Here is an 11,868-nt window from a genome sequence, read left to right as displayed (position 1 = left end):
ATCACAACTTGTAAACACTTTTTGTAGCCAGCTAATAATCTTTCAGTTCTTACCTGGGGGATTTTTTGAGCATTCATCCTTGCAAAAGGCTTCCAGTTCTACAAGTTTCTTGGGCTGTCTTGCATGCACTGCTCTTTTGAGATCTATCCACAGATTTTCAATGATGTTTAGGTCAGGGGACTGTGAGGGCCATGGCAAAACCTTTAGCTTGTGCTTCTTGAGGTATTCCATTGTAGATTTTGAGGTGTGTTTTGGATCATCATCTTATTGTAGGCCCCATCCTCTTTTTAACTTCAACTTTTTTACAGATGGTGTGATGTTTGCTTCCAGAGTTTGCTGGTATTTATTTGAATACATGCTTCCCTCGACCAATGAAATGTGCCCTGTGCCACAACACAACCCCAAAGCACGATCGATGCACACCCACGCTTCAGAGTTGGAGAGGTGTTCTTTTCCTGGAATTTGGCACCCTTTTTTCTCCAAACGTACCTTTGCACATTGTGGCCAAAAAGTTCTATTTTGATTTCATCAGTCCACAGGACTTGTTTCCAAAATGCATCAGGCTTGCTTAGATGTTCATTTAGAAACTTCAGACACTGACTTTTGTGGCTAGGACACAGGAAAGGTTTTCTTCTGATGACTCTCATGAAGGTCATATTTGTTCATGCATCGCTGCATAGTAGAACAGTGCACCACCACTCCAGGGTCTGCTAAATCTTTCTGAAGGTCTTTTGCAGTCAAACAAGGGTTTTTATTTGCCTTTCTAGCAATCAAACGAGCAGTTCTTTCAGAAAGCTTTCTTCATCTTCCAGACCTCACCTTGATCTCCACTCTTTCTGTTAACTGCCATTTCTTAATAACATTATGATCTGAGGAAACAGCTACCTGAAAACACTTTGCTACATTCTTGTAGCCTCCTTCTGCTTTGTGAGCATCAATTATTTTATTATTCAGAATGCGAGGGAGTTGCTTAGAGGAGCCCATGGCTGTTGATTTTAGGGACAAAGTTGAGGAGTCAGAGAATTTATACAGCTTTGAAATCTGCATCATCTGACCTTTCCTAACGAAGAATTTGAACAAGCCACAGCTCAATAAGCTAATTAAGGTCTGGTACCTTGATAAAAGTTACCTGAGAACTCAAATGTATTGGGGTGCCCAAACTTTCACATGGTGTTCCTTTTCTTTTTTCACTCTCCAACTGTACAAAACAAAAATAATACACAAATCTCGCAGAAAATGCTGAAAAGAAATGTCGTCTTTACCTTTATGCTTTTTGGTGATCAGTTCATCTTCTGCTCACTTAACTATTAACAGACATTTTCAGTAAGGGTGCCCAAACTTTTGCATGCCACTGTATTACAGTATTTTCTCTAGAAATTATGTGAATTCTGAGTACATGACTGTATGTTTATCTTTATTTTATATCTATCTATCTATGAATGAATGAATGAATGAATTTATTTATTTCGAACATGTATAAAAATGTATGTAACTATTTGTACATACAAAAGAAAGAAAATGAAAAAAAAGTGACAAAAAAGAATAAATAAAATAACATAAAGAGCTAAGACATTACAGTACACCGCACATTGTTCGAAAAAGGAGTGGGAAGAAGTACAATACTTTTTTTTTAATTTCCCACCCCTTTTTAACTACCCCGAAATCCAAACTACATTAATACACCTATAAAAATATATACCATATATATACACTTCATGAATATCCATATAAATACATATATATATATACATACATCAACACACATACACATATACATACATACATACACATACACTTCATAAATATCTATATAAATATTTAGTTACAAAATTAAATATATACTTCATTGCATATATACACTTCATAAATACCTATATAAATGTATAATTACAAAAAAAAAAAAAAAAAAAAAAAAAAAAATATATATATATATATATATATATATATATATATATACACTTTATACCATATATACACTTCATAAATATCTATATAAATATATAATTACAAAAATAAATATCTACTACATACCTATCCCTGTAAATATGAAGATCTCTATCCCATAAATAAATATATACCATATACTAAGTTAGTTCTAATATAACAATCAACCCTATTCTATTTATCCCTCATCATCCTCCATTAACATACTTCCTCTTCAATATACTTAGTTAAAAATATTTTTTGTACCTTTTTTTAAACAGATTTATATTTGCACTTTGTTTTATTTCTGTCTCCAGTCTGTTCCATAACAGACTGTGAACACATAACAGAAGTGGTGAAAAAACCCTTTTTCACCACTTTCACAAAAAAAAGTCAGATAATATGGCAAAAAATGAGAATGCAATTTAACAATTATGACTTATAACGTTATAATAGTTACTTACTCTTTTAAAATTAATTTCCTATGTATTATAACCTTAAAATGAAATAGTTAGTCATTATTATGAGAAAATTGTTTCATCATTCTCCTGATTATGGCGGCGGAAGCAGGTCTCAGTACTTATTAGATATTATCATCATTTTGTAAAGTACAAAACGTAGTTTGATTGTGGAGATGCCGGGGATTGAACCCGGGGCCTCATACATGCAAAGCATGCGCTCTACCACTGAGCTACATCCCCCGTGTGGAAAATACGGGAAGAAAAGACTCTAGATCAGATAATAAAGCAATTAAAAACTCTTTTAAAATCTACAAAAGCATACAAAATACAGTACAAGATTGATTTTATAAAAAAGAGAGGAATGGTAGAAAATTCCTCCTCACCTCAAACAGAAGGTTAATACTGCTGAAAGAGTTTCTCTCCTCTCTCATTATCCCTCTCCTGAGTGCTGGGATTACTGTTATTGTTCGTATTAATATGATTATGATATGAAATAATATTTTTTGTAATCTTTGCTGATTTATGGTGTATTTTTTGACAGTGTAATATTTGTATTAACATGTTTTGGTGAGGTGGCAACTGGGACTGAAGTCCTGTCTGTTTCTTTCTCCTGCCACATTTTGTTTGTTTATAATTTATAATTATCTTATGTTAGAACTTTTTTGAGCTGTGAAAATGTGGTGAACTCAATAAACTAACTGAATTAAACTAAAACGGTCAGTACAGTGGGACTAGAACTCAGTAAGAGAGCACATGAGAGTCAAGGCTAAATCACAAAAGAGTGTTTTTAATTCTGTTAAAAAAATCAGTACAAAAGATATCAGAAAATGGAAAGATTAAAAAGAATACATTCAGACCACAGGGAAATCTTGTAAAGGTCCTGAGGTGAGCTCTTATCCTTATGATATAACAACATTCACTGCATGCCAGAGGAAATTATTTTAGTGATCTAGTTGATACACTGATGATGATCACATCAGTACAGTTTTTAACACTTAAACATTATTTACATTTTCTTTTTAAAACTCTCCACATATTTGTCTGTGCACAAATGTTTATGAGACGTACATACACAGGAGCAACGACCTGAACAACAAAACTGTCCTACATTTAGGACCTGTTCACTTTGACAAAAAAAAAAAAACCTACATCAGTGATTCATGGTCCAAATGTGGATAATAATGACTGTAATAATGACTATAAACACACAATTTGGATATGTTTCATATAAAATGGACAGCAGGTCTTCAAATTAAAAGTTTTGTACTAGCTTCACGATACAAGAAAGAAGTCTGAAGAGAAACCTATTTTGACAATTTGAATTAATCTCAGTTCTGACTAAAATTAAAAAACAAAACAAAACCTGGATTAAAATTAGAACAGCGAAACAAATCTGAAACCCACACTACAACTTTTACTTTGAAATAGAAAGAGTGCTTCCGGTGTCTTGATGGCACTGTGGACTTTGATGGGTTGATGGCCATTTGGGATTCAGCCAGAGTCTCATTCTGGATAGTTTGGCGCCTGAACGGTGCATGTCTGAGTTTTAGAGTTTAAAATATGCTTTATGGTAGCTTTATGTAACTTTAGGGGTCATTTCCACCCCACCGTGTAATAGTCGCCTCAAAAACAGTACAGGTTTTTGTAAAAAAACAAAACAAAACCTGGATTAAAATTAGAACAGCTAAACAAATCTGAAACCCACACTACAACTTTTACTTTGAAATAGAAAGAGTGCTTCCGGTGTCTTGATGTCACGGTGGACTTTGATGGGTTGATTCTCAAAACAGCTATCAATCCCTATATAAGCTTCCTACAAAGGGTATGATATAATTGTTTCTACGCCCTGTCTAGTGCACTATATGCGCACTAAGGAGCCATTTGGGATTCAGCCAGTCTCATTCTGGATAGTTTGGCGCCTGAACGGTGTATGTCTGAGTTTTAGAGTTTAAAATATGCTTTATGGTAGCTTTATATAACTTTAGGGGTCATTTCCACCCCACCGTGTAATAGTCGCCTCAAAAACAGTACAGGTTTCTGTAAAAACAAACAAACCTGGATTAAAATTAGAACAGCTAAACAAATCTGAAACCCACACTACAACTTTTACTTTGAAATAGAAAGAGTGCTTCCGGTGTCTTGATGTCACGGTGGACTTTGATGGGTTGATTCTCAAAACAGCTATCAATCCCTATATAAGCTTCCTACAAAGGGTATGATGTAATTGCTTCTACGCCCTGTCTAGTGCACTATATGGGCACTAAGGAGCCATTTGGGATTCAGCCAGAGTCTCATTCTGGATAGTTTGGCGCCTGAACGGTGCATGTCTGAGTTTTAGAGTTTAAAATATGTTTTATGGTAGCTTTATGTAACTTTAGGGGTCATTTTTTTCCCCTGCCGTGTAATAGTCGCCTCAAAAACAGTACAGGTTTCTGTTTTATGTTAATATTATTAGAGTGCTACAGTTAGTGTAGGGTAATTAGCCTCTGCTGTGCTCCATGCTAAACAAGGTAAGAACACAATCTCAGTGATGAAGTTCCTGTTGCTTGGTTGTGACACCGTGAGAAGCTTCAGCTCAGCACCGTGGTGTTGTAAAGATCCGGCAGGGATTCACTATTTCATGCTGATAGTTTTGTAAGAAATCTTCAAAATACTGAGCTGCATGGCTTGTTGTCCTGCCTCCACAGACTCTTAATGCGAAACCTGGAGTGAGAGCAGAGCTTTCAAGGGGAAACTAGAAAAGGAAAGTCTCTAGAAGTCACCAGGTGGCACCACAGACTCCTTTACATGCAGTCAGTGACTCTCCTGAAGACACGAGAATAAAATAGAGTAGAAGAGCAAATAATAGATTATAACCTTTTTTTTTTCTTACAGGAAATAATCCCACAACCTTCTGGCTTTTTAAAAAGTTGAGTCAGAACAGCTGTCTACGTATTTAATAATAATTTATTTCAAAGCATTTCATTCTCAAGAAAGAAAGAAAGCACAATTTTATTCATCACACACTTCTCTGCATTTAACCCATCTGAAGCAGTGAACACACACCCACACACACCCAGAGCAGTGGGCAGCCATGCCAACAGCGCCCGGGGTTAGGTGCCTCGCTCAAGGGCGTCCCATATTAACTTAACCTGCATGTCTTTGGACTGTCGGGGAAACCCACGCAGACAACATGCAAACTCCACACAGAAAGGCCCCTGGGCTCGAACCCAGAGCCTTCTTGCTGTGAGGTGACCGTGCTAACCACTTACGCCACCGATGCTCTAACAATAAAAAAAAAATAATATGAACAAATAATAATAAATTGGGGCGGCACGGTGGTGTAGTGGTTAGCGCTGTCACCTCACAGCAAGAAGGTCCGGGTTCGAGCCCCATGGCCGGCGAGAGCCTTTCTGTGCGGAGTTTGCATGTTCTCCCCGTGTCCGCGTGGGTTTCCTCCGGGTGCTCCGGTTTCCCCCACAGTCCAAAGACATGCAGGTTAGGTTAACTGGTGACTCTAAATTGACCGAATGTGAGTGTGAATGGTTGTCTGTCTATGTGTGATGACCTGGCGACTTGTCCAGGGTGTACCCCGCCTTTCGCCCGTAGTCAGCTGGGATAGGCTCCAGCTTGCCTGCGACCCTGTAGAAGGATAAAGCGGCTAGAGATAATGAGATGAGATGAAATAATAAGTTATAGTTTAACAATAAAATTATATGTATATTAGCGTTTACATGTATTAAAAATTGATCAAAATGAAGATTAGTATTCAAATCATAAGAGTTATAATTTTAAAAAAATGTTCCAAAAGTCATGTTAAAGTTTCATCTGTGCAGCTAATTTGGTGATCATAAGGTTTTTTTTTTAAATACTTGCTTACCCATGATGATGAAAGATGCTACATCTTGCATTACATTTACATCTTTCAAATGCTGATGAAAGATGGAAATGTCCTGACAGAGTGTATTAAGAAGGTGGAAAGAGTACTTTGAGGATTTATTAAATGAGGAGAATCCAAGAGAGAAAAGGTCAGATTCGTTGGAGACAGCAAATCAGGAAGCAGAGTTGGTTAGTAAGGATGAGGTGAGGGCAGCCATGAAAAGAATGAAGACTGGGAAAGCAGTCGGATCAGATGGTATCCCGATTGAAGCTTGGAGATGTTTGGGTGAGACGGCTGTGGAGTTCCTAACGAGATTTTGTTTGTTTAATAAGATCCTAGAGAATGAAAAAATGGAGAGAGTGTGTGCTAATCCCAATATACAAGAATAAGGGAGATGTACAGAGCTGCAGTAATTACAGAGGGATAAAATTGATGAGCCACACCATGAAGTTATGGGAAAGGGTATTAAAAGCGAGATTGAGAAAAGAGGTATCAATCTGTGAACAGCAGTACGGGTTTATGCCAAGGAAGAGCACGTCGGACACAATTTTTGCTTTAAGAACGTTAATGGAGAAGTACAGAGAAGGCCAGAGAAAGCTACGTTGTGTGTTTGTAGACCTGGAGAAGGTATATGAGAGATGAGTTATGGTATTGTATGAGAGAGTGGAGTGAATGAGAAGTATATTAGAGTGGTGCAAGACATATATGAGAACAGTGAAACAGCAGTGAGGTGTGCAGTTGGAACGACTGAATGGTTCAAGGTGAAGGTGGGACTCCATCAAGGATCTGCTTTGAGTCCTTTTTTGTTTGCCATAGTGATGGATAGCTTGATGGACGAAGTGAGGCAAGAGTCACCATGGAACATGATGTTTGCAGATGATATGTGGTGAAAAGAGGAGGGAGAGATGAAGGTATGGATTGGAACGAAGAGGAATGAAGGTGAGCAGTAGCAAAACAGAATACATGTGCATCAATGAGAATGGGTGGGGATGAGAGTGTAGTGAAGATGCAAGGAGCAGACGTAAAGAAAGTTGGTGAATTCAGTACCTGGGGTCAACTGTGCAGGAAAATGGGGGCTGCGATAGTGAGGTGAGAAAGAGAGTGCAAGCAGGGTGGAGCAGTTGGAGAAGGATTTCAGGAGTCATTTGTGATAGGAAAGTCCCAGCAAAAGTGAAAGGTCAGATGTACAAGACAGCAGTGAGACCAGCTGTGATGTATGGATTGGAGACCGTACCCTTAACGAAGAGACAGGAGGTTAAGTCTGAGGTGGCGGAGTTGAGGATGTTAAGGTTTGCGATGGGAGGTTGGACAGGATAAGGAACGAGCACATCAGAGGGACGGCACATGTGGAGAGCTTGGGAATGAAGCTAAGAGAGATGAGACTGAGATGGTACGGGCACATCCTGAGAAGAGATTGTGTTGGAAGGAGAATGTTGAGGATGGAGCTGCCAGGCAAACGAAAACGAGGAAGGCCAAAGAGGAGATACGTGGATGTGGTGAGAGAGGACATGAAAGTAGCAGGTGTGGTAGAGAAGGATGCAGAAGACAGGGAGCAATGGAGACGAAAGATCCGCTGTGGCGACCCCTAATCGGGAGCAGCCAAAAGAAGTCGTCTAACAATAAAATCATATGTATATTAGTGTTTACATGTATTAAAAATTATGAAAACAAATTGATCAAAATGAAGATTGGCATTCAGATCGTAAGAGTTAAAAAAAAAAAAAGTTCAAAAAGTAATGTTGAAAAGTTTCCTCTATGCAGCCAATTTGGTAATCATAAGTGATTTTTAAATACTTTGTACTGCATAAAAAGCTTGCTTACCCAAGCTTTCAACTCTATCCAGAGTCTTCGTCAGGGGAAATGACGTCACTTAGAGCATGCATTGCGCATGCCTGAAAGAATGTTGTCCCAAATATCCAGAAGCTGGTACCGGCCCCTGTCTCGGTTCAGGGAGGGCTTGAGGGTTCTGATGTAGATGGCTTCTCATACACCTCGTTTAAACCAGTCCGGCTCCTGGTCTAGAATTTTCACATTGTCTAGCTGTATCCTGTGTCCCATGTGGTGTTTGTGAATATGTTTTGATACCTCCGATGATATCGAACTCAGGCGTCTATGTAAGGTATTAGGCAGAGACCCGTCCACCCGTAAATTTGACGGGCGATTGCCGATTTCAGCGGGCAAGTATACACACAGACGGATACTGAAACGGACGATAATGCCGAAAATTTTCGCACATGAATACTCCCACATGTCATCCGATAAATCCAGTTATGTTCCGCCCACACACGGACTGGCCATCGGGAGTAGCGGGAGTTTTGCCGGTGGTTCAGTGTGGGCCGGCGGAGAAAAAAAAAAAAAACAGTTGCGCGCTGGCCTTTAATATGATAAGCAATGTTAACAGTTTCTTTAAAAAACTGTTAACATTGCTTATTACAGTTGCGCGCTGGCCTTTAATATGATAAGCAATGTTAACAAAAGAAACTGTTAACATTGCTTATCATATTAAAGGCCAGCGTGCAACTGTTTTTTTTTTTTTTTTTTTTTTTCTCCGCCGGCCCACGCTGAACCACCGGCCCACCGGGAAAACTCCCGTTACTCCCAATCAGGATCAAAACCAAGTTGAGAACAAAATTAAGTATAGTTAGGCTGGAGCAGCTTATCAGACAAAGCTACGAAAAGTTAGATCGTCAGGAATTTGACTTTGATGCAGCAGCAGACCGATTCTTGCAGGCCCCTAGACATCTGTAACCTTTGTGTAAACCAAAGAAACTCAGTTCCCGTTCTTTCAAAGTTAATTTTAATTTTTGAGTAGTTTGGTCAAAATATTATTGATGACAGTCAGTGACAGACATTCTGCGATTTAATTTGTGCCACGTAAAATAGAATACTGTTTTTTTTTTTTTTTATTAAATACTGTAACTAGGTCAAAAGATTATATACAATTCATTGTTTATTTTCTTTTCACTTTTGTTACCAAATCAAACACCATACATACATCTGATACATTCAGGAGTGAAACTGAAAAAAATACAAAGTAAAAATATGCAATATTTCTGATCAAAAATTACACACCATTTCACCCTGAAAATGTCCTAGAATGCAGGAAATGAAGTCTAAATTTCAAAAATTTTCTGGGGGGGGCATGCCCCCCGACCCCCCTAGAGGGACTTTGTGCCTACGGCACTCATCAGGATTATATAAAATATTATTTTTGACTAGTAATTTTCTTTTTCTGCCTAATACCCTACGTCTATGTTCCATGTATCTGGTTCGAAGAGATCGTTCGGTTTCACCACCATAAGCCCAAACCAATTGTAGAAACACAGGAGGGTGTGATAACCAAACCCAGAACTGTTTCTCATGTTACACTGCCGTATGTCAAAAACTTGTCAGAGGAGCTAAGACGGGTGTTTCGGGAGTATGGGGTACAACTGCGTTTCAAGCCCTCCAGCACTTGATGACAGTTGCTGGTGAGGCCTAAGGACCCTACTCCTGCTAGTGAACGATGTGGACCTGTGGACCTCATTCAGTGTGAGAGGAGTGACGAGGAGAAGTGTAATGCTTCTTATGTTGGTGAAACCAAACGATCTGTTCGAACCAGATATATGGAACATAGACGCCCAAGTTCGATATCATCGGAGGTATCAAAACATATTCACAAACACCACATGGGACACAGGATACAGCTAGACAATGTGAAAATTCTAGACCAGGAGCCGGACTGGTTTAAACGAGGTGTATGAGAAGCCATCTACATCAGAACCCTCAAGCCCTCCCTGAACCGAGACAGGGGCCGGTACCAGCTTCCGGATATTTGGGACAACATTCTTTCAGGCATGCGCAATGCATGCTCTAAGTGACGTCATTTCCCCCGACGAAGACTCTGGATAGAGTTGAAAGCTTGGGTAAGCAAGCTTTTTATGCAGTACAAAGTATTTTAAAAATCACTTATGAATCCCAAAAAGTAATGTCTTTAGATCAGTCTTGAAGGTTTCATATGAATATATTCATTACAAACTTGAGCGGCGGCTACAGTTATCGACGCCTTAACGATCTTTTGGCCGTTGCAAAAGTAGAAAAGACTTTCAGTACGTAAATTGTGCGTGAATCATTACTCAAACTTCCACTGGGGAAAAAAGCGAGTTCCCGATTACTTGGCGTATCAGATCACGTGGCACCGTTCCACAATTATTGACACCTTTTTGTCCACAGTTATTGACACCGTTCCACAATTATCGACATTCAGATGATTATTTATTAAAAAAATAAATAAATAACCGGTATGTGGTATTAAGTTAATGAAACATAGTTTTTATTTAAAATTAGTTTTACATAGACTTATATTTTGTACAAAATATATTTTATATAAATATATTGATGTCTGTGCTTACGTAAACATGGGTGCAAGTTTTCCGGCATGTGCCGGAAGCTCCGTTTTTTTTTTTTCGGTTCTGAAAATCATTTTTCTAAATCATGTAAATCCGTTAAGATTTTTTTTTTGGGGGGGTGGCCCTCTCACTGTCTCACTCTCATAGGGCCAATGATTTTCCGTGATCGCGGAAAACGGATGGAAATTACGGAATTTTTATAGTGAAACATTGCTCGCGTGTCAAAGTGTAACTGCCGCTAACGCCCAAGCAGACATGCCTTTCTTGACAAAGGTCAAGGCAGCTTTGTCGGTGATTGTGATTGGCTTGTGGCACACCTAGCCAGCCAATGAGCTGCTTGTTTACAGATTCGCTCCCCGTGTCGCAACCAGAATGGCGACCGCGAAAAAGAAACGAATGCTCTGGTGGCCAAGGACGCCATATGGTTGCCAGTGGCGAGTGTGGACGTTGAGCGCTCCTTTTCCATGTATAAACATCTTCTAAATGACAGAAGATTCAGTCTCACGGAGACCAACACTAAACAACTTATGATGCTCTGTCATAATGGCGATATCAAGCAGCGTTTCTCGGTACTCTGAGAGTGCGCAATGATTTCGGCGCGTTTACATGCACATAGAGAAAAGCGAATTTCTGCCGTTGCTCGACTGAAATCGAAGTTCTAAATGGCATGGAAACACCTTAGCTAGGCTGAAATTGAACCGAACTTGATTCCTCGCAATCGAGCTACACGACCTAGATTATGCGATTTTTGCCGAGCTACTTAGTGCATGTAAACCCTATCGAGATACGTAATCGAGCTGCTTACTTCAGCACTGCCCCTTCCGGAAGTGACGAGACCACAAGCGGGAAACACAACAGCCTCGGTCGGGGGGGAGGGAAAAAAAAAACAGCCTTGGTCGGCATGACACTTCACCTTAGCCGCCACTTTATTAGGAGCACTTGTGTCTGGGCATGTACGCACCCATTTCCAATTAGTTGGTAAGTTATTAGCAGGCTAACAGTTAATATGTTCACCATTACAGATCAACTTCAACTTAGTGGCCATTTTATTAGGAACACTTCTGTTCGTACATACAAACTACAAACACTTCTTGTGAACACAGAACTGATAACTGTGTTTATACTACAGTGTTGCCAGATTGGGCAGTTTTAAGTGCATTTTGGCGGGTTTTGAACATATTTTGGGCTGGAAAACGTCAGCGGTATCTGGCAACACTGCTCTTGAATAGCTCTTCTT

At 39.3% G+C, this 11,868-nt stretch overlaps 1 protein-coding gene and 1 non-coding gene across 4 annotated transcripts in view; one reads left to right on the top strand and one right to left on the bottom strand.

Annotated features, from left to right (window-relative positions):
• Nucleotides 1-2,552: 2,552 nt before the first annotated feature.
• trnaa-ugc (transfer RNA alanine (anticodon UGC)) lies at nt 2,553-2,624 on the bottom strand. The gene has a single exon. It is a non-coding gene; the product is annotated as a tRNA-Ala (tRNA).
• A 1,953-nt stretch (nt 2,625-4,577) lies between these two features.
• The window catches only part of tmem209 (transmembrane protein 209), a 29,145-nt gene continuing 21,854 nt past the window's right edge, over nt 4,578-11,868 (top strand). Inside the window, exons 1-2 of one of the 3 annotated variants that reach the window (XM_060903165.1) lie at nt 4,664-4,894; nt 7,060-7,182. In XM_060903165.1, the coding sequence (XP_060759148.1) occupies nt 7,149-7,182 (34 nt within the window). In that variant the 5' untranslated portion in view covers nt 4,664-4,894; nt 7,060-7,148. Of the gene's footprint in view, nt 4,598-4,663; nt 4,895-7,059; nt 7,183-11,868 lie in introns of those variants that run through there. The other 2 variants (XM_060903167.1, XM_060903166.1) reach the window with 2 other exon arrangements.

The sequence above is a fragment of the Neoarius graeffei genome, chromosome 21 (genome assembly GCF_027579695.1).
Source record: "Neoarius graeffei isolate fNeoGra1 chromosome 21, fNeoGra1.pri, whole genome shotgun sequence".
Classification (NCBI taxonomy): Eukaryota; Metazoa; Chordata; class Actinopteri; order Siluriformes; family Ariidae; genus Neoarius; species Neoarius graeffei.
The sequence above is the reverse complement of the archived record's forward strand: the minus strand, read 5'-3'. Positions and strand labels throughout refer to the sequence as shown.